The following is a 22,942-nucleotide window of genomic DNA, read 5'->3' as shown; positions in this document are numbered from 1 at the left end:
CTGAGGATTCTTTGTCGGTCACACAAAAAAGATTATTCCTAGCTAATTTGAAAATTCACAATATACTATTTCGCTGGTTCAGAAATATTCACTCTAACGATGCGGACGGTCATAGAAAAAGCTTTCATTTTGATGTACATCAGTCTGAGAGAACACTGCATCGCAGTCACTCAACTTAAGGTAACAGTGTGTCATATCTTCACTTCACGACTAAACATTTACAAAGAAAAAGAAAACCTTTCAATAAATATTTCCATAAAAAGCCAGCCGAAGTTCTTTTCTGTCTCTCGTTCCAGTTTTGCCAGGGCAACCTCAGTCCCGAAGGTCTCCCCTTCCCGCAAGCGAAGATCTGGCTCCAGCTCAATGACTACTGGGTTTGCCAGCCCGATGACAATTCTAAAACAAATTTTTAAGAGGTTAATTTTTTTTCTTATCTCAACACACGCACAGACAGTGAAAATGAAAGCGAACATCGCAGTAATGAGCACTACTTAGGTCTTTTTTTCACTGCTGCTTGAGAAGTATTTATTACTGCGATGTTCTCTTTCATTTTCATTTCTTTAACTGTAGTTCACATATATGATTTTCATATATTTACAGTCACACACAAACACACACACCCAAAAAAAACATAAAAAAAAAACCAAAAACACCAAAAACACAACAGAAAAGAGGAAAAACAAAGAGAAAGAAGTTTTAGTTATTTCCCTTTACAGATTCTTAGGTTTTTGGAGCTATCTACTCAGATATGACCGATTAGAGTTACTAAGCATGCGTTATTTTGATTCAGCCGATTCATTTTGTAGAAGGTTGATAGCTTGTACAGGTTAACCTTATAGGTATAGGGTTTAGCAAGAGTAACCAATCCGTAATCAAGGGGGTGATATGATTTACCTGAATGAAGCTCGTACAGGATGAACGGCTCGGTGCAACTGCAAGAATAACTTGCACTTTGTGCGACGTACGTACAGCAGCATCCTCCAACTACACTCTTCAAATTCGTAAACTCCGCTGGCCATCGGTTCTGCAGTGTTTCCGGCTTGTAGCATATCTGCTGCCATTTGTTTGAAGTTAAAGATGGACCAACAGAAACCTCCGAGTGCCATTTTTGTCTTGGTCAAGTCATTCGTGTCCTGTTGTGTTGGAAATCAAATCAGCGTCATAATGAGTAAAGTGAAAGGAAAATTCACTGGGCGATTATTGTAAGCTGAACAGCGTTAAAAAAATGTTCGACCACTCCCCCTCCCCCGCACTTCATCCCCAAATCTGCCTCAAATAGTATATTTTTATATCATCCTTGTGAGATCGTATTCTAAAGGAAACAAGAGGACCATCTACTCAGTCAACTATTTCAGTCTCGACTGATGATTTTTAAAGCAGAAATCTGTTCAAAGTTTTGTAGAACTGTTAAAAAATCTGTGGACACGCAGCGACGTGCACACTAGCTATTAAGTAACAATTAAAGATCGGAAGGGGAAAACATTAAGGAGCATTGGCCTCGGTCAGCCTTACATTTTTAAGTAATACGTCTAAGAGCTTTTCACCCATCTCTGTCAGCAGTGACACGTGCTTTTCTGCTTGGTCCTTGTTATGTTGCTCCATCTCCTTAAAATTGCCAGCAAATTGGCATCCATTGACTCTACATTGTCGCTGCCTCTCCTCGCAGACAAGCAGATGGGTTTGCAACTCCATCCTAAGAGTAAACAAAAGGTTAAAGCTACATGAATGTATCTACTAACGAGGAAAAGAACTCGCATCTGTTCAGCTCAACTCATATTTTGTATTTGTTTATTTCATTATTTGCTGTTGATTCTTGAAAGTGACAAGGATTATAATAAGACAAGCCAAGTCATGGATATTTTCCCAATAACACTGCGTTTGAGTCGCAAAGTAAACTTTTGGGGCTAATTTTGGATCAGTTTTAATCTTGGACGGAGGAGCAAATTGAAGGGAAGCTTTCCAAAGTTCACGAGATTTATATATTTAAAGATGATATTTCTATAAAAATTATATACAGTAAGCTTTGAGTACACTTGGGAAAGATAAAGAAAACCTTGAACTCAGTGACAATTTTCAAAGTCGTACATGCTAGTATGGTCTACATGGGCTTAAAAAATCAAATATAAAAGACCTAATATAAGAAACTGCATACCCACACCAGATGCTTTCTTTTACGCACGTAAAGAGAATTTCATTTTAAGTTTGAAATGATAATGTACAACGCTTTGTGACCACACCTTCTCGGACGCTTCCTGCATTTTAGAGGGCAACGGATTTCTCCCCTTATGCAAGTCTTTTCAAGATGAAGTTCCTTGTTGGCCACGGTGGTATTCTGGTGGCATTGTTCACACGAGATGACTGCGTAGAGGCATTCCTCCTTATGGGTCGGCTCATCCTTTCTTTTAATGCTGCGTTGGCAGCCCCTATTAGAACAGGATACGAGGGCATCGGGGCAGGTGTGCCGTGCTACCACTTCGATGCTCCCCCTCTCGTTGCACGCTGTACATTTTACCTCGATCTTCTCTACAAGCTTTTTGAGGGTGAAGTTTGTCTTCAGTTGTGTGGAGCTCCATATAGGCTTTTTACAAAGGGGGCAATGGCTGGTAGTTGGGTTTTGTTGCACCCTACTAATACAAGTTTTGCAGAACGTGTGGCCGCAGTCCGGCAAAATAATTGGCTCCAGCATCAGGGTATCACTAAAGCACAAAGAGAACATGGATTTCGACTGCTCTGAGTTTTCGCAAAAGAGAATCAAAGGAATTCACGAGAGTTAATCAGAGGACGCAAAGAAAAAAATAAAACTACCGGAAACGCGGGAAAATGCGACCGACTCGTGAATAGGTTTAGTTTTGAATAGGGTTGGCTGAGACGATGGTGTGCGTGTCATTTATGAAAATCGCGAAGGGAATTCGGACCCAAAACAATCCCAGATCCCAGATTACTTTTGAAACTCAATCGAAAGATTCCTCAAAAATCTACCTTTACCCGTACGAGGTTTAGGGGAGTGGCTTGAACTGATGGCGTTCTAAATTCCATACATTTAAATTTTTATGGTTTTTTTTCCCGCGCTCAAGAGTCCAATCAAAAGACTAAATTTTTTTTCACTGTTTCTATGCTATCGGTTGGTTGGTTGCTGTACCAAAGATAATTTTATGACGCTCTGAGAAACCTGATATATGCATGCATGAGTTCACCCGTAAGCTTGCCTCGCGCTAGCCAACGTCAGCATGTAAACGCGAAACAATCAGCGTGGTCTGTAAGCTGCTATAGTGGGAAATACTCTCACGTTTTTTGAATGAACTGACGTTGTAGGTCGGGCGTGTTGTAAGATGGGGTTAAACCAGTAAAAGTCTAATCCTAGGCATGTGGAACATGGAGCGAACTTAAAAATAGTTAACACGGCATGTAGAGAAATAAGCGTAAATCGGTGAGACCTACTGAATTTGTTACAATTTGACTCGCAATCAATCGGACTCTTTCTACCGAAAGCTACTACTGCACATAAAGAACGCTTTCTTTGGTGGCATTGTCGCATACTGTTCAGTAGTTTGAGCAATAGGAGATGAAAGACACAACGTATGGTTGGATTTGAGTTTTTCGGAAATTAAATTTTCCATATTTTTGAGAAAAAAAAGAAAGATGAACTATCCTTACCATACTTGACATTCGTAGTCCTTTGGATAGTTAGTTATCGGTGTAATGTTATCCATAAGGCGTACGCGAAAGACAAAACAAATCATGAAAAGGAAAAAAATAATGCGCTTAAAAGTTCGTTGCTTAAAAAGTAGAGCCTAAAATAAAAAATAAATAAATAAAACGCACACACAAACAAAGTTTGGTTGCTCCGCCTTCAGTCCGTATTTCCGCCTTGTTCTCGAGTAAAACCATTGCACACTCTGCCCTAATGTGTTGAAATACCGAAATAAACTGCGGTAAAGGACATTTTTTTTTAAATGAACGTGAAACAAAGCCACTTAAGATTAAGTTAAACTTCAGTTCGGCTTCAGTAAAGGCCAATTCATTCAAACCGACCCTCTGTCAGTAGAATACCCCAAGGACACTAAGAATCTACTTCTCAGTTCGTGTGGCCTGCTACAAAGAAAGACTGTTGAGTCCCGTGGGGGCACTTTTCCTATCTGTCAAAAATCGAATTAAAGATATATTATTCAAGTGTTATTACGTTTTCTTATATTTTGGCGTCTGGGTTTCAAAATATATCGCACGGCATTATCATAACATGAAATCGATCGCATAAGGCGTACGCGAAAGACAAAACAAATCATGAAAAGGAAAAAAATAATGCGCTTAAAAGTTCGTTGCTTAAAAAGTAGAGCCTAAAATAAAAAAATAAATAAATAAAACGCACACACAAACAAAGTTTGGTTGCTCCGCCTTCAGTCCGTATTTCCGCCTTGTTCTCGTGTAAAACCATTGCACACTCTGCCCTAATGTGTTGAAATACCGAAATAAACTGCGGTAAAGGACATCATCAAAAACAACATCGTAGACCACATTGCTTGGTCTGCACAACCGGTTTGAAGACTTTTTGCGTGCTTCACCCTCATCAGCGAAAAAAACTCGTGCTCACCGATTGCTAATTTTGCTGCGAGAGGAATTCTTTTGCTCGAATGTAAAGCGAGATGCCGTGGTTGGTGTCCCGCTCCAACGGATTCACTTGTAGCTGCAACTCCTGCAAGCTCGCGTTAGAAAGGTTTTGCATTGTTTCAGGCACCACGACAGCCTCCTCCACCTCTGACGCTGCATCAATGACATCCGGTTCCTCTACGCCGTAATAGTTGGAGTCTATGACGTTGCTTTCGAAGAAGTCCTTTACCGCTGTATATTCTGATCCAAACAAATTAAGCATTCCTAGAATGTACAACTGATTTGGAGTCTTTTGTTTTTCAGTAGATAGCTTATGATTGTTCCAGGACACCTTAAACTTTTCTAGGTTTTCATTAATCCGTGGAATAAATACATAATGTAGAGCTGCCAGATCCAGTTCGTCGTTCGGATTCAGAAGATTGTTCCTCTCTAAGAAATAGAAGAGGAGTCGGAAATACTCCGTGACCATTTTCCGCATGTCTCTCCACAGCCTCTCTATCCTCTGGTTATGGACCGAACTACCTTGCAAAATGCTGCCGCGACCTTCTCCTCGTTTTTCAACCATAAGGCGCGCAACTTCCGCATTCTCTCCACCCTTATCTGTCCTCACCCGTGATGGCCAACAGAATTCAGTTGTGGCGCCTAAGAATAAATTGGCCACTGTTGCTGCCCTATTATTGCTGGAACAGCGGAGGAATACAACAAGCCTCGAATATCCGTCTATTCCTCCGTGCACGACCAACCTCCATCTGAGAAAAGAGTTTTAAAACACCTTTCACACGGTACTCACATTATGAGTGGGGAAGAGTAGAATATGGTGCATTTTTCCTCTACTGAATTCCATAGATACATTAAAAGAAGTAACAGGTATTAATTCCCGAATACAGACGAATTACAGCATGTTAAAAAATGCTGTTGATGAGGAACGTAAATGTCTTCCGCTCTGATCATTTTTAATTTTCCTCAAGCATTATTGTAGAACAGTGCAGGCAATCTAAAAACAATGTATTTATGGTATGTTTTAGGTCTGTTACTTACCGTATCAGCTTGTGATTGCCATCCAAGTGCCACAGGCTGTTTGGGCCTACAATATATATTTCAAACACTAATAAGTCAACGATCCTGGGTTTGATCATTAGTTATTTTATGATGAAAGTAATTGGCTCTATTCGAGAACGAATATCCAAAGTCATACTCAAGATATGGTAATGTTGGACGGACATGAGCTCCTTTTCTGTTAAGGTCGACGTGTAAAAAATGGACATCAAAACCTGCAAAAATTCTCTTAGCGACACATACTTCATGCGGTGCAATATGGAAATAAGCAGCACACTTGATCACATCTATTCAAATCTATGATTTGCGGTTCAAAGTTTTATAACTCTGAACGTAAAATTACCTGGAACGCTATAAGTAACTCTTGGGGTCAAATTTCTCCACCGCAGGCCTGCACCTATAGGATCATGGCGAACTAATGCCTCTGCGATGGCAGATCTTCTAGCGTAGAAGGATCGAGCCGCTAATTCACCCTCGATCATAATGATGCCCGCATTCACACTTCTGGACTTTATTTCAGCCACTATATCTATCAGCTCTTGCATACCTAGCTTCCTTCTTCCATAATGCTTTCTTCTTTCCATTTCATGATAGATGCGACGTCTCCATATTGTTGAAATCGAGACCCCTGCGAAAAGTATTACAGGTAAAATCGTATGAGACACCCTTTATAGCACGATAACGGCGAATATGAAACATAGATCAACTTGTGGCCAATATAAAGCAGCCATATCGATGTTCAAAAACTTTTTAAAATATGAATTAAAATAAAAGAGAACACATCCATTCTCGAAAAAAGGGGCATGACAAAAAAAAAAAAAAAGAAAAAATACGAATGACTCCGCGTGAGCATTTTCTTTATTATGAAATTATTTTCGGCTCACCTAGTGCTTTCGCTATTTCTACCCATGACAAACCATAGGACCGCATCACTTCCAACGGCTCCTTCGTAATTACGTAGGATGGTCTACCAACCCATTCCGTTGAGGTCACAGGTGCCCGGTAACACAACTGCTCCCTTAGAAAAGGAACAAGGCAGCTGTACTGCTCGATAACTTTACCAATCCTTATTTCTATGGTCGACAGACTTTGAACTAATGGGGCCAAAATGTCCTCAGCACAGGGTTTCGTGGTTATAAGATGCCATTGGATTTTTCTTAAATTCATTACAGCGGCTTCCAACTTAGTCCAAAGGCCGGTTAGTCTTTCTGGAGTTGAAGTACTGTCCTCAATGGCAGATCGGGCTGTAAAATAAAGCGCTTGAACGTCCAGCACAAAGTGTTCTATCGCGTCCGGATTGAGACTAACAACTGTAGAAGAAGTATGTCATTAAATAAGACAACATTGACCGAGGGTCTCAATGGGGTAACCGTTAGCCGTAAAACGGCCACAAAATTTTGCCTTTAGGCGTAAAAATTGACGAATTTTAACCGTTAATCGTATAAAAAAAAAAGTTGACCGTACACAAAAAAAATCCTGGGACAGCAATGGAGAGAGATTAACCATTTGTCCTTTGTTTTCTCGATCAAAATAATTTGCGCCCCTGTAGATCGCAGAAGCAGTGGAATACGAATACTTTTCACATAATGACCACAATGGCGTTTGAGTAAGTGTTCTTGGAAAGAAGCCTGATACCTACCTGATGCGGGTTGAAGGATGCAAATTACAAGACATCAGGAAAGAAATCTATACCAGGAAAACTTGTTTACACGCATCGTAGCGTTGAAAGAGAGGTTTTCCTTCCACGAGACTGGCAGTTATAGTTCCCTTGAATTTTTCGACAATTTATCGCCAATTGTACTTCGAGCTTTCTATAATTTTAACAGCAAACAGGAACCTTGTGAAAGATTCATAGCACACGTCCCGCAGTGAAATTAAATTAAAACAAAAGGTCTTTCTCTGTTGTGCCTCACCTCTTTGTTAGAAGTTAACTGCAAGTGACAACGATTTCCTAGAGTTACAAACTCGTAACTCTGACTTGGCGTACGGAAGTAAATTATATTCATAAAATCCATTCATCGAATAGGAAATGACTGACGTGTAATTTTATAAAATCTCAAGAATGTTAACCAGCTCGTGCAAAGCCTTGGATCCTAAATTCATTTAATTATGAAAAAAGAAAAATTAGAAATGTCACACCTCCAGTAATCATCATTTCGGATATGACGTTGACGTTACATTTGATACCAGCATAGGAGTGTTTCTCTAAGTGGCACTACTTTTCAGATGAACGAGGGAAGTTCTTTTCGCTCCCTACAACAGCTTGTTTCATCTGTACAAACAAATCTTGAAATGTCTGGTGATCACAGCGTAGGAGCCATCGGGCCTATTTTTGACCCCAATGCACAAGTTGGTTCACAGGACTCACAAATTGCAGGCGGGCTACCGGGCGCGAAGCCCTACCGAACATTCGTTTGGGTGGACGACATTGCGCAAGTAACTCAAAACCCAACTCTTGCCCCAGATGGCAAAAAGGTCAAGTTCGACCAGAGGCTTTGCGGAGACGCTATGGTGGCGCACCTAAAACGGGAAATTCCCGAAATCACGGCGACCAGGTGAGTAAGACAGTTTTCCACAAATATGGTCTACATTCTTTCAGCACCGCACCAGCTTAGAACTTAAAATGGCGAGCGTGAAAATGGTGACTGAATTCTAGTTTCAGCCACTTTTCTACGCAAAATATTTTTTATTCACTGAATCAGCTGGTTGTTCTGGACTAATGTTCCTGGAGCAGCGCTAATCGCGCGTTATGTTGTGAATTCCACAGGGATTCCACCGCAAATCGATGAGAGGGTTGCGCTAGTAAGATAAAGTCTATTTTAAACTCATTTATTTCATTTGACAAAACTTAAAACCCTTATTCTACGATAACTTCATTTGACAAGACTTAAAACCCCTATTTTAAGATAACCTGATGGCTAACTTAAAACACTACGAACAAAACAGTCACTAATCAAACACGCCGGCAAAAAATTCAACAATTTCCGGACAATCATCCTAACATAACCACACAAAATTGTAATTCAGTATTATCAACTGAGTTGCATCTCAGTTGATGATACTAAATTACCCTTTTATACTCTCCTAGCGACGCAGCACCAAAATTTCTTTAGAATCCTATCCCTTTTATTCACAACCGCACAAACATTACAGAATCGCGCCCATTGAAAAACGTCACACGGGAAAATGCAAATAAGCTAGAAAAGAGAAAGAGAGCATGCGTAACTTCACACAGGCCTGTCAATCCGACTGTCAATCATGTAATCCCCCGTGTACGCAGTGTTCGAAAGTATTGTTTCTTGTGCAGACAACCGAAACGTAGCGCTTTTCATCGAAGAAGAATAGACGTAATTAGTGGCGTTATCTTGATTAGGTTATATTGTTTAAAAATCGGTCAGATGTAAAATTAAATTACCTTTCAAATGCCGGGTTTTCAATTTGTGTTAAGACTCAAATGCGGCAGATTTGCGAGGTTCGACCATCAACTTCGCCAAGAAAGCAAAACATCACAGAAATATTCCTTTTAGTAAAATTTCCGTACTGCCCCATACTATCGTAAAACAAATCTGTTTTCCCAATGGTAAAGTATTGTTTTTGTCACTCTATCCAAGAACTGAACGTATAATGTAGTGTGGGGCTGTGCGGAATTTTACCTTCCTTTTTGGCCCGTTATTGCCGTCAGTTTCAGATAACACGTCAACCCACATAAGCTGTGCTGTATTATTTTCTTTTTCTCGAAAACCGCAAAAATTCAAAGTAAACATATATTTTCCAAGAACCATATACTAATCTACTTACTAACATCACTAGCTCAAGCCATACTGAGGAATATTGTCCCTTAGTTGTTTTTGTATGGACCTTGCTGTACCCAGTCTGTACTGCCACAGAGGGTCAGCCTTTTCCTGACTTTTTTCAAGCAGGTATGCTTTACACAGTGAGATATTCTTTCTCCTTTTAGCTTTGTTATCACATTAAAAGAGGCCTTCAGATGGCGGTGATTGTGATTTTAAAGGCTTCACACACTCTCTCTTCTGCAGAGAGAGACATGTTGAGGTAGCTATGATTATCATTTTAACAAGTATCGGGAATGTTTTTCAATATCTCTATTTTCTACATATGTATCCATACCCATACATACTGTTCAGTTACCACATCTCCCACTCTATGAATTCCTTAAGCATTTCAAATTTCTTATTTTTTGGTTATACAGTGACCTGAATAATGCCGTCATAAATGGAGATTTTCCCGAGGATTGCCTCTTCTGGATATCTTGCATTGATTCCATGGATGGAAAAGAAGGTACATACATGATATAGGGCCACTAATGAACTACAGTATTTCCCTGAACAAGTGCCCGGGCGCTTATTTAAAATTATCAGCTAAAAGGGGAGGTGCTTATTTGAAGGAAGGTGCTTAATTGAGATAAGTTTTCCTTTCAACAAAGTGTATCTTTATTTCAACTAAATCTTAAACAGAAAATAAAATGCTATACTGTTATTCATGTAGATGTTAAGTCAGTATTAACTGAGCTGTCATTATTTATCAACTGTTTTCTTCAAATGCATCCCAATAACTTTATAATCGATGAAATTACAGGTCTCTGTAGAATAGAGAATAGTGTAGTTGAGCCTGGGAAGGCTAGAGTATTTACCAAGGGCAGGGAAATAGGACAAAAATGAAAAGAACAGATAATGCACAGAAAAGAACTCTGTAAGCACATGATAATGGAAATAAATAGACGTGAGTAAAGGAAAAGGAAGTACTTTTCTTTACTGATTCTGCTGAAGTTGAAGGTTAAATAAATTGGCCATAAAAACAGGTTTTCCCTGTATCCCTGCTAATTTAAGAAATTGAGGAGGGGGGGCTTATTTGACATTTAGGCCCAGGGGGTGGCTTTTTATTCAGAGGAGGGGGCATTTATTAGGGCATGGGCACTTATTTAAGGAAATGCAGTAACCAACCACCAAAAATGATATTAAGCTTTTACATAAATTGTGTAGATCCCAAGCTAGTCTTACCATAAGGAGGAAGTTAAATGATTTTTTTTTTCTGTTTCTAGCCATGCAGGCACTCGGTGGCCAAACTCTTGGTGTGCCTCAGATTATTCTGTGTACACCATCCATGGGGGGGTCAAGCCAACCCACACCTGTGGAGAGATATGCAGGTAAAAAATTCAATTGAGTTTTGCTTTACTCTAAGATAACTTCTATTCTGGAAAAGCCTCAGCCATTAACTGAAAATTTGAAGGTTACTGTAGGAACTCTCTTGATGCAAAAGTACGGGTATTTCCTCATAGTGCATACAAAACAAGAAAATCAAAGCTAAAGCTATTATAATTAACTTTTTTTTGTTATTTTTACAGGGAGCTTTTTTGACTTTTCCCAAATAAGTGAAGCGGTGCAAAGGGCAGCAGAAGCCGTGGAAATTGCACATGCCAACTGGTAATAGATCTTTCTGGAGTCCCTTTCTTGTTGGACAAAGCTTTAATTTTATGTGCACCATGATATTACAATATGGTACAATTTTGTCTGATACATGGACAAAATTGATTTAAGACCTCATGTAATCAAAATAGTGCTCAAAAAATTGTTGTCAACAGTACTGAGCAACTTACTGGACATATTTTAATAGCCCAGGCTTGCATAATTGTCAGGCTGAAAGAAATGTTCATTTTGCCCAAAAATGGCCATAACTTGGATCAAGTTTTAATCAAATAAATTAAACCAAGCTTGCATCGCAGAAAAAACTGTTAAGTCCTGAAATCAACTATACCTGTCACTCTGATGAAGGGCTAACGCTCAAAAGGCAAGCGTAGAAACTCTCTACAGTGTCCAATTTGCATTTATTTAAGATTATCTTGTTTTACCCTATAATGTGTCAATTGTCTCTAAACATATTTGATTACTGCTAGGAGGAAGATTTTGGAATCACGAGCTTTGCAGAGAGAACAAGATGAGGTGTTCCATGCAGCTCAGGAAGCAGATGCTTCTAAAGTATGGTTATTTCAACAGATTTTTACCTTAAAACAAGGAGATTTCTTTAGCCTTCCTCTGCCTTAACCTTCGTTATCACAGTGGTTGATACAGCCTTTATTTTCATACATGCAAGTTATAGATTGATTGGCTAGTGGGCAACAGGTTAAATGTTTTTTGATAATTATATGCACCAAACTAGTTAGCAAGAAGGGAAAAGGATTGAATAGTAATTTAGAATTTGATTGCATCAACCATTACAAATCATTTGAGGAAATTCATTAAAATAAAATGATACAAATCCCAGCGTATCAATGAACACATTTGCATTCTTCCAAATGATGAAAAAATTGATTTCTTTTTAGAACCAGCTGCAAACAAATATTTCTGTCAATAACACTTAAAGTTAGAGACTTAAATTTGGTATCAGCTACATCGTAATTAAAAATGTTCTTACTTAACAACAGAGGAACCAACAACAAGGTGCAGCAAGGCCAACATTTCAACCTACAGAAAGAAAAGACAGAGAATTAAGCCTCCCCAAAAATGATATGGTAAGTGCTTCATATCTGAAATAATTAAGACTGTATTTGTGTTGCTTTAAAATACTCTTTCATATAATGCAAACCCTTTTGCAGCTTACTTAAATGGGGTTATACATACATTTCAACTCTCACAGCCAGCAAACATGCTCAATAAGATCTGGAAAAACATAATAATATAAGAAGAAATAGATAAAATATTTCAAAGGTATACATTTTCTATCATTATGTTGTCTTTTTCAAGATACAAGTAGCTCTTAAGATTTAATGAATGGAAAACAAATATGTTTCTGACACAGGCCGAAGAAATACGCAATTTGCGAGAAAATCGGATGAGAAAAGGACCAAAAGATGGTGTAAAGATTAAAGTTTACACGCCCAGTGGTTTGTTCAAAAGAACGTTTCACAGAGGAGGTTGCTATCAAGTAAGTATGCATGATAACCTTGAAAGCAAATACAGCTTTAAAATAATGTACACAATAATCCAAATGTTTTGATATTTTAAGAAATTATAAGAGTTATAATAGCACCACAACATGAGAAAGGAGATTTGCTTTTAAAAAGTGCTGCTGCACATCCCCTCATGTAGCTCATATTATGCAATTTTTTATTAACTACTTGTAGGAGGTGTATGACTGGCTTGGGAGTAGCCAGATGCAGCCATTGTTCTTTTCCCTGGAGACACAGGAAAACAGGACAGTATTTCCAACAGAGGCTATTAAACCTCCTGGAGAGGTGCTGCGGCTAGTAGAAAAGGTATTGAATCAATTAACCAATTCAAGTATTGGTGTGTGGTATTTTTAACCCTTGAATTAGGTTCAAACCCCATGTTTCTTTTTTTGCAATCAAAAACTGCAGATTATTTGATAATGCCATTCGGAGAACTTTGTTATCTTGTGAGCAATATTCAGTTTTCATCAATCACTGTATGTTGGGCAACACTCTAAAATGAACTACATGTTTGAACATTCTTTGCCAGTCAGACTAGAACTGAGTTGAAGGTTTTTTCTTTACTTCCAGTCTGAACAGGAAATGGAAAAACTCATGTCAGAGTCCCCAGAAAAAGTAAGTACACATGTTGTACCTACAAGTTGAGGCTTTTTAACACTCTATTTCATCTCTCCTGACTTTTCATACTGCTTCATCCACATGGCCACATTTATCATAACATGTACCAGAACACCGCTATATGTGTGTATCATCTGTTGCCTGCAGATTGCAATTCTTTCTGTCTGTGTAATTTTAGCCAGACTTATTCCAGTTCTTTTTTTTTGTCTGGTTAAATGTTGGGATTAGGTGATATAGGAAACCTTAGCTAGGGTTAGATTTGCCAGCAGCTGCTTGGCTACAGATGCTTACACACACAAGCCTGATTAATTTGATGACCATTATCTTGGTTATATTGTTAGTCACTAATTCCATATGTTCTCATCAAGATAATATAATTGAACATCATTATTATAAAATACTATAATAGATTACTTTTACTTTATAAGATCCTTTTAATGCCTATAATGTACATCCCTTGATATTTTGAAAGGTTATAGTGAACATTCATGTTATTAAAGCATCTACAGTTAGTAATGAATTTTCTGAACACCTGTGCTTAAATGACAGAAAACACAAGGGATGTTTTCAGAAAGTGTATAAAAATGTTTAAGTATGAGATTGAACGTAAAGATTTTGCATTTAAGATTAAGTGGATTGGAGAAATTTAGCACGTTTAGTTATTTTAAATGCCCCAGTTTTCTATGTTTTTAACTTTTTTAAGTGCATCTTTTTTTTTCGTCTGGTCATTTTTTCCCCCTTCACACAGTTTTCAAAGTTTACCTGGTTAGTCTTTTAATGCATTTGGTGATTAAAATTTAATTTACTGTTGAGAACATCTACAGTGTTTTCTGTCAATGCCAAATCCAAGAGCAATTTTGCGAGCATTGCTTTAATTATAGGTTCACATGCACACATTTATAGATAACTGAAAAGGAAATAGGGAGGGCATTGACATCTGTCCCTTTACGTACTTTTGCAACTAGAGAAAAACACACCTGAAATTCCTCAACTCAATGTATTTCAGAAAATCTTACAGCTAGATTTAGTGTTGGAAGGTGCTTTTGCACCTGGAACTTGCAACCTGTACTATAGAGGTGGATGGTGTGTTCCTTTGCAAGGTCTCACCTACAGCTCTATTGCTAGATTTGACAGCGGAAGGTGCTTTTGTACTCTGGAGCTTGCAACTTCTACTATAGAGGCCGAAGGTGTATTTGTCTGTAACGGCACAACTAGGGCAAGGGTTCACCTGGTGTTCTATTACTAGATTTAGCAGTGGAAGGTGCTCAAGTACTCTGGAGCTTGCTATTTCTACTATAGAGGCAGAAGGCGTGTTCCTCTGCGAGGTTTCACCTGGAGTTCTATGACTGGATTTAGCAACGGAAGGTGCTTTTGTACTCTGGAGCTTGCAACTTCTACTATAGAGGCAAAGGTGTGTTCCTCTGCAGCCCTGGGCGAGGACTCACCTGAAGTTCTATAGGTAGATTTTGTGGCAGAAGGTGCATAAGTACTCTGGAGCTTGCAACTTCGACTATAGAGACGGAAGGTGTATTCCTCTGTGGTGCTACAACTAGGGCGAGGTTTTACCTAAAGTTGAATAACTAGATTTGGTGGCGAAAGGTGCTTTTGTACTCTGGAGCTTGCAACTTCTACTATAGAGGCAATAGGTGTGTTCCTCTACAAGGTCTCACCTGGAGTTCTATGGCTAGATTTGGCAGCAGAAGGTGCTCAAGTACTCATTAGCTTACAAATTCTACTATAGAAGCGGAAGGTATTTCCTCTGTGGCACCGCAACTAGTGCGAGGTCTCACTTGGAGTTCTATTACTAGATTTGGCGGCAGAAGGTGCTTTTGTACTCTGGAGCTTGCAACTTCTACTATAGAGGCAAAGGGTGTGTTCCTCCGCAGCCCTGGGCGAGGACTCACCTGTAGTTCTATAGGTAGATTTTGTGGCGGAAGGTGCTCAAGTACTCTGGAGCTTGCGACTTCTACTATAGAGACGGAAGGTGTATTCCTCTGTGTCGGTACAAGTAGGGAGAGGTCTCACCTCAAGCTCTATTAGCAGATTTGGTGGTGGAAGGTGCTTAAGTACTCTGGAGCTTGCAACTTCTACTATAGAGGCAAAAGGTGTGTTCCTTTGCAAGGTCTCACCTGGAGTTCTATTGCTAGATTTGGCAGCAGAAGGTGCTTTTGTACTCTGGAACTTGCAACTTCTACTATAGAGGCTGAAGGTGTGTTCCTGTGCGGTAGTGTGACAAGAGCAAGGTCTCACCTGCAGTTCCAAGATTTGGTAGTGAAAGGTGTATTTGTACTCCGGAGCTTGCAACTTCTATTTCAGGGTTGCAAGGTGTTTTCCTTGGTAGGGGCTCTGCCATTGCCACTGTTAGTCCAGATTTACACTTGTTTCATTGAATTAGGAATAAAGGGGTGTTTTTCTCACTTAAGTATCCTTATCAGTTGTAGTATTGTATCATTTCAAAGATATTTTATTTTAATATTAAAATAGAATTAAGGAACTGAAAGAAATGCTGAGAAGTCTTAACTTCCCATTTGTTAGACAAAACTTGGACGTTAAATTCTCCTAGAGAAAGACAAATGGAGATAATCTATTTCTGTAATCAATGATTCTTTGAGCCAGGGATGCTTCCACTCTTCTCCTATTTCCTTCCAGGTGTCATTCAAAGGAACTGGCCCTTTACAAACTGACAAAGATCTTAATTCCACCATTGAGACCAGAGGTATGTTTTGATTGGTTTTTGTTCTAGCCTTGCAAGTGCTTTTCACCTCGTATCTAGCTTGAATGCTTTAGAGTAATGCAAACAACACTATTACTACTGAAAGTAAAGTAACCAGGAAAGTTTGTATACTAAATTAAATTAATAAAATTGTACACTAAAATGGTGTTAATGACCCATTTTTCATCTTGTTTAAAAAGAGTGAAAAATAGATGTGCTCCACAATTCTAATTGGATAGTTACAAGTAGATGTACACAGAAAATATTAAGATTTTTTCCCAATATTGGAATATTATTTGACTTTGGTATACATTAAAGAATGTCCTCATCATTTGGAAGTTCAGGTCATCAGTTTTTCAAACTTCTATAATCAGGGTGACCACAAGAATAGTGTGGTCAATAGCCAGGACTTGATTGAAGAAATACAAGTAAATAACATTACATATTAGTTTAACAATACTTTAAAAATTCCATTTAGCAGATGATAGTAACAAGAGCATTGGAAAGAAAGTTAAGAAGATGAAGAAGAGAATAAAAGAACTGGACAAAAAGGCAACAAAAGGGGAATCAAAAGACACAGATGACAAAAAGAGGAAAAGAAAGAGAAAACCAGAAGACAACAACAAGTCAAACTTAAATGCAAAAAAAATGAAAGCCAAAGAAGATGACATTGAAATGAACAAAATAAGTAGACGTCAAATGAGAAGGATAAGAGCTAAAGAAAAAAAGAAAAGTAAAACTAATAAGTAGGAAAATCTATCTTAGGTTTTATTGCAAGTGACCATCTATATATATGTATTTCCATTAAAACATTTTTTAGCTATTTTTCGCTAAAGTAAACTTGAAAAAAGGAAACTTTTTATGGACCTTAGCTAGTTATACAACACAAATGTGAGAGAACGAGTCATACTGCAACTTGCTCCCTCACATTTTGGCTGCAACATTTAATGAACTGAAATCAAGAGTCTTAACCCTTTAAATCCCAAGATCTGATAGTTAATTCTCCCCTCTAGCTGCTACTCATTTCCTTGCTAATTAGTTATGAGAACTTGCTGCTAGATCAAGATAGCAACTTCAACCTGACAAGATTGAATATTCACATTATCTGTTTGCTGAATAATGTATGGATATTGTAGGGAGAAGTTTTGTGTAAATCACTTCTAGGAGTTAAAGGGTTAATGCATTGTTTTTATATCTCACTCGTAGGGAATTAATTTATCATCACCTCTCTAAAATACTGAATTTCATTGTATAATTTGTTTAGTTTGATTTCAAAGCACCAGGTGTAAATTAAGATATTTTGACTGATGATGATGTTTAATGTTGTTCTTTTTATTTAAGATTTTTACCTGATGTCTGCTGAATTGTACTCTGTTTGCAAGACAACTTTTTGCTTCAAATACACAACCATTAATACAAAAGAAAGAGAGCCCATAACATGTCATTTACCTTGCTGTTTTAAAATAAAAGATGGGCTTTATACATTGAATTCCGGTTGAGTGGTTACTGATCCCTTGCTTAGTTTGAGCTGGTCAAGTGGTTAACCCTTTACACTCTTACATTGTCAGTCATATTCTGTACCCTGTCTTCTTTGCATCCCCTTGGATCCCATTTCTTATAGTACAGACAAGGAGAATTTGTTTGACAATCAGGAGCCTCTTAAATTGGAGTTAATTTCCACCATTGTCTTGACTTTTACATTTGATCCAAGGGTGATACTGTAAGCAGAAAGGAGAAGCCAGTCGCAATTTGGGGGTTTTAAGGGTTCACTGATGGAAACAGTGAATGATAACCGAAATTTAGCATTTTCGTAGACCGTGCTTGAGATAGTGCTGTCAAATTACGCATTTACTGAGCAACAGCAAATGCATAATATTTAGTTTGACGTTCATTGAGCCGTACAAGGCTAGATTTTTGAAAAATACGACAATTTTTTTTGGTTAAAACTAATGTACAAGCACACAATATTCGTACATTTTATGTGTTTCGGCTTTCAATTATCAGCTTATGTAACCGCGTGTGCCAGGTACACAAAGTTCAAGAGTTTGCTACACAAAGGTATAACATAACTAGTGGCTAGATTCTATGTGCATACTACGATTAGAGACTTCATAACCCTACCTCAACAGTCATAACCTCCAAATCAGTGCTTGCTTCAATACTTGCGAAGAAGTGGTGCTTATCGTTTTTGTAAACTAAGTGAACAACTAGCCCTAGCCAACGGTGTACCGTGGGAGGTCTGGGACGGAGTCAACCCTGGATAATCCGACTCCTGATTTAGGAATTAATCAAACTCGATCAAACACTCGATTAGTGATGTAGGTTATTATAGGCCTCGATTCTCGATAAGTCTTGTTAGGCTCGGCGATAAGTCGAAATCCATTTAGATAGTAAATACAGACATGGGAAATAATATCAGGCTCGGAAAATAATATCAGACACGGGAAATAGCAGACAATGAGGAGGTCTGAAAGAGGCCAACAATAACGGACCCTGTTAATTGATTTCCGACACGAAAATTAATTTTTCGATAGGGAAAATACCCAGACTGAATTTTGAACGGTATGTTACGCCATAATTTTAGGCTAAAAAGTGTACCACCTTCAATGTTTATGATTAATTCATGACAGGACGGAAAACGCGTGCACTGTAAGTACCTCCCGTTGTCCCATACAAAGCCTTAGAAAACTTTTCTAAGGCTTTGTATGGGCTTATTTTCTGGAGTATCTGGTAGCGCTCCAGGTTGCTTTAATATGCTTACCGCAAGGCGTCATACTCTCGCCATTTTGTGACAGAAATGTCGTTTAACTGAAAGTGAACCAGAACACCAACAGACCTATGCATGTCTCAATTTTCCGATGAGGGAATGTTAGGCATCAATGACACGTCATCGCTTGTCAAACTTTGTCAATGAACATGACGGCTAGGGAATGTTAGGCATCAATGACACGTCATCGCTTGTCAAACTTTGTCAATGAACATGACTTCCACTTACGTAATTGGCTCAAGATGTACTACTACCGATGAGGGAATAATAAATAAATCTGATCAGAAGTCTGTGGCAGGTCGGGTGATATTGAAACGCGTGGAAAATGCATTTTACATTTAAAAAAACTTTACACTTGGAGGATTTCAATTGCTTTTTTTATTCTGGTAGTCCTTACATAAACCTTGTACCCTGTTTCATCCACATTTATTCTTCGTAGTTGTACATTCACTGCGAACAAAGCTTTCCGGTTAATTTTTTATCGTTTTATCGCGTTGAGATAGGCCGCTGTCCACTAAAATTTTCTACAAAATTATATCGGTATGGAAACGCGGGCACAAACTCAGCCACAGGGAATCGAGTACCGAAGGCGATCGCTAACAAAAAGCGCGCGCTTGGTGCGTGGTTGGCAAAGTAATCATGCCACGACAATCTCGGGAAAATACAATCGAAGAAAAACGCAGGATGCGAAATCAAAGGAGGAAACGTAAACGATTGTCAAGGACAGCTAGGGAAAGGGAGAACAGAGAAATGAGAACACAAAAGGAAAGAGATGCATATTCTCGCGCTAAGGGATTGGCGCGAATGTATTACGGCAAATGGAAAGCATTAGTCGAACAGAATAAAAAGACCCTGGACAAAACCAAGGTAGGTACTCGGTTAGCGTCAAAATAGAATAAAATAGGTATCGGAAAATGAGCAGTTGGTTACAAAAAACGATATCACCGAATTGAAGCTGAACGTCAACAAACAAGCATTGTCTTGCATTGTACAAAACGTCCTGGGGTTGACTTCAACATAAACTCATAAGGGGAGGGGAGAGTGCAGCCCTCAAAATTCGTCTCCTTTCTATGATGAAATGAAAAAAAACTACAGTCATTTTCGTAAAATAAGGCAGGGAATCCCCAATTGAAATTGCCACATTCTGAAATGATTTTGCGGGATTTCATTCATCATCATAGCATCTTGCTATGTAGTGTTGATCTTGCTCTACCAAGGATACAGATAAAAAAATGGCCAGGGATAGAAATTTCAAGGTCAGAAAAAAGTCAGGGAAATTAAAGTTTTTACACCACTGAGTTTCATACCATGCTGGAAGAAATATTTCAGATGATCTCAGCAATGTTTTAATGAAGAAGAGGAGGCTGGACATTTTGCATCCATTTCATCGGGGAATTTAATTTTTATCATGGATAGGTCAGTGCCTTAATAGTCGGGGAATTTTGGAAAGTTCTGTTTGTGGCAACCATGCCTACCCTCTGTGTATCTCTATCAACAGTGTTAGAGTTAAGTCTAAAATGAATACATAAAATACTTGGGTTGTATTAAGAAACAAGGAGAGACTTTGTCAAATGAGCCGCAGTTTATTATATGAAAGGGATAAAGTTTACCAATTAATATATTAACATAGGAATTACAATTTCCTCGATTGTGATTAGTTTTAAAAACTCCTGTTTTCCACAAATTCACTTGCCAAGTTGTTGTCGAACTGTTCAATAAGCTAAATACATTCATCATTGTAGTTTAAGTCAACCAATCACATTCAAAGTTGTAGTTTAAATCAACCAATCACAACCTTAGTTTCAATCGCCATAGAAACAGTGTACAGATTCCTAAATTGTGGCTTTCTTCAAAAACAAGAATTGGTTTCCCTTGAGCAATATTTTTAATTTGGAAATTGTAATTTTTGTGAAATTGTAATTTTTATGATTAATTAGTAAAAGGACTTTGTGTCATCTGTTTCGGTCTGTAATCATACTCGTGATAAACAAATTGGACTCCCACTATGCAGTCGTCTGATTTTGTTATCACTCATATGATTACAGACCAAAGACTACTTAGTCCTATTACCACTTATTACACAATCTAGCATGTGAATTTTATTAAGCTCACCAGCTTCACTTTTCCTCTGTTTATAAAATAAAATATTACTTTATTCCAGAATAGAGACAGGAATACAAAATCAGGACCACCCAGTAGCAAATTTGCCACTGTTAATTTAATTGATCCATCTGAGCTTCAACCAATCAGTGAAAAGGAATTAATACTAGGACAGGGTTCATATGGCCGGTGCATTTTAAAATCTTTCACAAGATTAAACGTTCTTGTGGTAGAAAAACAATGTCTGATGCAAAGCACTAGAGAGATGGTAAAGGAGGCACAAATCATGCAGACTCTCACACACAAAAACATTCCTGCAATAATAGGAATCCAGCTTGAAAGAGAGCCTATCTCTCTAGTGATGGAGTTCAAAGGGGAAGAAAATACATCCATAACAGTCAGTAAACTATTGTATTGCAAGGAATCCAATGGTATATTAGAGAGAGTTAACAGTTCACTGACGAGCAAAGACTGGCTGATCATTTGTCATGATATCACTGATGCTCTCGCTCACATTCACTCCAAAGGCTTTCTTCATTGTGATCTCAAATCAAACAATGTTCTTGTAACTGATAAACATGGCCAAATTATAGACTTTGGAAAGGCCTGTGACAGTTCATTTCCCCCAGCAAAGAAGTACACTTTTCACTATAGGCACATTGCTCCTGAAGTTCTGAATGGCACCCATTGTAGTAAAGCCAGTGATGTTTATTCCCTTGGCCAAATCCTGCATGAAGTAGCTACAAAGCAAGAAATTCCAATGTTACTTGTCAATGCTCAAAAATGCTTGGACATCAACACAACAAGGAGACCAACAACAACAGGACTAATGGCATCACTGGCCTCTTTAATATGTAGCCTTTAGGGGAAGTCAGGAATAAAGGGGATAGGGGTTAAATGAAAAAAAATTGAATTGAGAAAGATTCAGTGGGATAGTAAAACAACAAGGAGAGGTTGTGCTCTTTCCCAATATTTACTTTTGTGAAGATATTCAAGAAGTGTATTGTTAGATAGGGATGACAAAAAGAGCCACCTGGCTTTTTCTTTCAATTGAGGACCTTCCTATACACAATAGTTTTGAACATACTCTACTTAAGAACATACTGTCCTATAACATAACCTTTCTTGCTAGTGATGAAGGCCTCACCCTGTAGTTTAGGTTGCAAGAAACTATAATATGAAGTATGAGTTGTTTTCAGTAACTCAGTGTCAAATTTTATGGTATAGTTTTCTGTAATAATAACTAATTATCATCATTATTGGCTTTCCAATGTTAGACATTAGCTACAAATTCTCAATGCCAATTTCTTGACCAATTGGAAGTAAAACCAAATATAACTTGCTTGCATATCTAAAAGTAAATAAACAAAGTTAAAACTGGGTGGGTTGCCTTGAGTACCCATCTGTTCTGGTGTGTTGTTTTCTGAGTTCTTAGAAATAAGTGCTGCATTGCACACTGTCTTAACTCTGGTGTAATTTTGAATATCAGAACCCCGAAGAATAGCCCTTACTAACAGACCTGGTGCATAACACAGTAGTTTGGGTGTGTTTCTATGCAACCAAATGATAGGGTTTGACCTGTTTTGAGGGTTTACGGTCAACTCGCCGACGGACCAACTCGCCGACACCAACTCGCCGACGTATAAAATCGAGTAGAGACGTCGGCGAGTTGGTCGTCAATCCAATACAACTTATTAGAAGCTAAACATACAGAAAATTAAACGATATTTAGTAAAAAAACATTGGACATTGGATGGTGAACATCAAACAGAAGCTTAAACATCGGTGAACATTGGTGAACATCACCAGTGGGTGGGTTGCCTTGAGTACCCATCTGTTCTGGTGTGTTGTTTTCTGAGTTCTTAGAAATAAGTGCTGCATTGCACACTGTCTTAACTCTGGTGTAATTTTGAATATCAGAACCCCGAAGAATAGCCCTTACTAACAGACCTGGTGCATAACACAGTAGTTTGGGTGTGTTTCTATGCAACCAAATGATAGGGTTTGACCTGTTTTGAGACTTATCCGCGTCAATGGTACCATCCATCTAGTGTGTAAACATAGTACTTTTAAATGAATTCAGTAGACTTATTCATTTGATCATTATCATCTGCCACAT

The 22,942-nt window shown here is 38.3% G+C and overlaps 5 protein-coding genes across 6 annotated transcripts; 2 read left to right on the top strand and 3 right to left on the bottom strand.

Moving 5' to 3' along the window:
* Window positions 1-86: 86 nt before the first annotated feature.
* Window positions 87-3,790, bottom strand: LOC149044249 (uncharacterized). The gene is made up of 3 exons (XM_089209916.1): window positions 3,655-3,790; window positions 895-1,133; window positions 87-396 (listed from the first exon to the last, which is right to left on the bottom strand). The coding sequence occupies exons 1-3, from the start codon at window positions 3,664-3,666 to the stop codon at window positions 219-221; spliced, it is 429 nt and encodes a 142-aa protein (XP_089066042.1). The 5' UTR covers window positions 3,667-3,790; the 3' UTR covers window positions 87-218.
* LOC149044246 (TNF receptor-associated factor 5-like) lies at window positions 1,483-18,180 on the bottom strand. Its single transcript, XM_089210007.1, has 3 exons — window positions 18,078-18,180; window positions 2,238-2,696; window positions 1,483-1,693 (listed from the first exon to the last, which is right to left on the bottom strand). The coding sequence occupies exons 2-3, from the start codon at window positions 2,684-2,686 to the stop codon at window positions 1,483-1,485; spliced, it is 660 nt and encodes a 219-aa protein (XP_089066133.1). The 5' UTR covers window positions 2,687-2,696; window positions 18,078-18,180.
* Window positions 3,583-6,980, bottom strand: LOC149044248 (uncharacterized). The gene is made up of 4 exons (XM_089209907.1): window positions 6,546-6,980; window positions 6,005-6,289; window positions 5,644-5,689; window positions 3,583-5,354 (listed from the first exon to the last, which is right to left on the bottom strand). The coding sequence occupies exons 1-4, from the start codon at window positions 6,826-6,828 to the stop codon at window positions 4,595-4,597; spliced, it is 1,374 nt and encodes a 457-aa protein (XP_089066033.1). The 5' UTR covers window positions 6,829-6,980; the 3' UTR covers window positions 3,583-4,594.
* On the top strand, window positions 9,501-16,842 carry LOC149044247 (uncharacterized). Of its 2 annotated transcripts, none has more exons than XM_089209905.1 (11): window positions 9,501-9,714; window positions 9,872-9,960; window positions 10,721-10,825; window positions 11,024-11,102; window positions 11,573-11,654; window positions 12,101-12,187; window positions 12,475-12,600; window positions 12,800-12,931; window positions 13,196-13,240; window positions 15,893-15,959; window positions 16,438-16,842. In XM_089209905.1, the coding sequence occupies exons 1-11, from the start codon at window positions 9,650-9,652 to the stop codon at window positions 16,704-16,706; spliced, it is 1,146 nt and encodes a 381-aa protein (XP_089066031.1). In that variant the 5' UTR covers window positions 9,501-9,649; the 3' UTR covers window positions 16,707-16,842. The 2 variants fall into 2 exon arrangements, with proteins under 2 accessions (XP_089066031.1, XP_089066030.1); XM_089209904.1 differs by having other exon boundaries at window positions 16,435-16,842.
* A 982-nt stretch (window positions 18,181-19,162) lies between the features above and the next one.
* Window positions 19,163-22,232, top strand: LOC149044245 (tyrosine-protein kinase TXK-like). The gene is made up of 2 exons (XM_089209906.1): window positions 19,163-19,590; window positions 20,885-22,232. The coding sequence occupies exons 1-2, from the start codon at window positions 19,363-19,365 to the stop codon at window positions 21,686-21,688; spliced, it is 1,032 nt and encodes a 343-aa protein (XP_089066032.1). The 5' UTR covers window positions 19,163-19,362; the 3' UTR covers window positions 21,689-22,232.
* The last annotated feature ends 710 nt before the right edge of the window (window positions 22,233-22,942 follow it).

This window comes from Pocillopora damicornis, chromosome 6, assembly GCF_964200805.1.
Source record: "Pocillopora damicornis chromosome 6, jaPocDami1.2, whole genome shotgun sequence".
NCBI lineage: Eukaryota > Metazoa > Cnidaria > Anthozoa > Scleractinia > Pocilloporidae > Pocillopora > Pocillopora damicornis.
This window is presented reverse-complemented; position numbering and strand designations above follow the sequence as displayed.

What these genes read in the sequence shown, in the direction of transcription:
- LOC149044246 (XM_089210007.1), bottom strand. Translation starts at nt 2,686, where the DNA reads ATGCTGGAGCCAATTATTTTGCCGGACTGCGGCCACACGTTCTGCAAA. An exon ending in TGCAGGAAGCGTCCGAGAAG is followed by an intron (nt 1,694 to 2,237) that starts GTGTGGTCACAA and finishes GTTTACTCTTAG; the next exon opens with GATGGAGTTGCAAACCCATC.
- LOC149044249 (XM_089209916.1), bottom strand. An exon ending in CCTGTACGAGCTTCATTCAG is followed by an intron (nt 397 to 894) that starts GTAAATCATATC and finishes AATTTGTTTTAG; the next exon opens with AATTGTCATCGGGCTGGCAA.
- LOC149044248 (XM_089209907.1), bottom strand. Translation starts at nt 6,828, where the DNA reads ATGAATTTAAGAAAAATCCAATGGCATCTTATAACCACGAAACCCTGT. An exon ending in AGAAATAGCGAAAGCACTAG is followed by an intron (nt 6,290 to 6,545) that starts GTGAGCCGAAAA and finishes TACTTTTCGCAG; the next exon opens with GGGTCTCGATTTCAACAATA. An exon ending in GGCAATCACAAGCTGATACG is followed by an intron (nt 5,355 to 5,643) that starts GTAAGTAACAGA and finishes CTCTTTTCTCAG; the next exon opens with ATGGAGGTTGGTCGTGCACG.
- LOC149044247 (XM_089209904.1), top strand. Translation starts at nt 9,650, where the DNA reads ATGGCGGTGATTGTGATTTTAAAGGCTTCACACACTCTCTCTTCTGCA. An exon ending in TTCCATGGATGGAAAAGAAG is followed by an intron (nt 9,961 to 10,720) that starts GTACATACATGA and finishes TTCTGTTTCTAG; the next exon opens with CCATGCAGGCACTCGGTGGC. An exon ending in ACAGAGGAGGTTGCTATCAA is followed by an intron (nt 12,601 to 12,799) that starts GTAAGTATGCAT and finishes AACTACTTGTAG; the next exon opens with GAGGTGTATGACTGGCTTGG.
- LOC149044245 (XM_089209906.1), top strand. Translation starts at nt 19,363, where the DNA reads ATGCCACGACAATCTCGGGAAAATACAATCGAAGAAAAACGCAGGATG. An exon ending in AGACCCTGGACAAAACCAAG is followed by an intron (nt 19,591 to 20,884) that starts GTAGGTACTCGG and finishes ACTTTATTCCAG; the next exon opens with AATAGAGACAGGAATACAAA.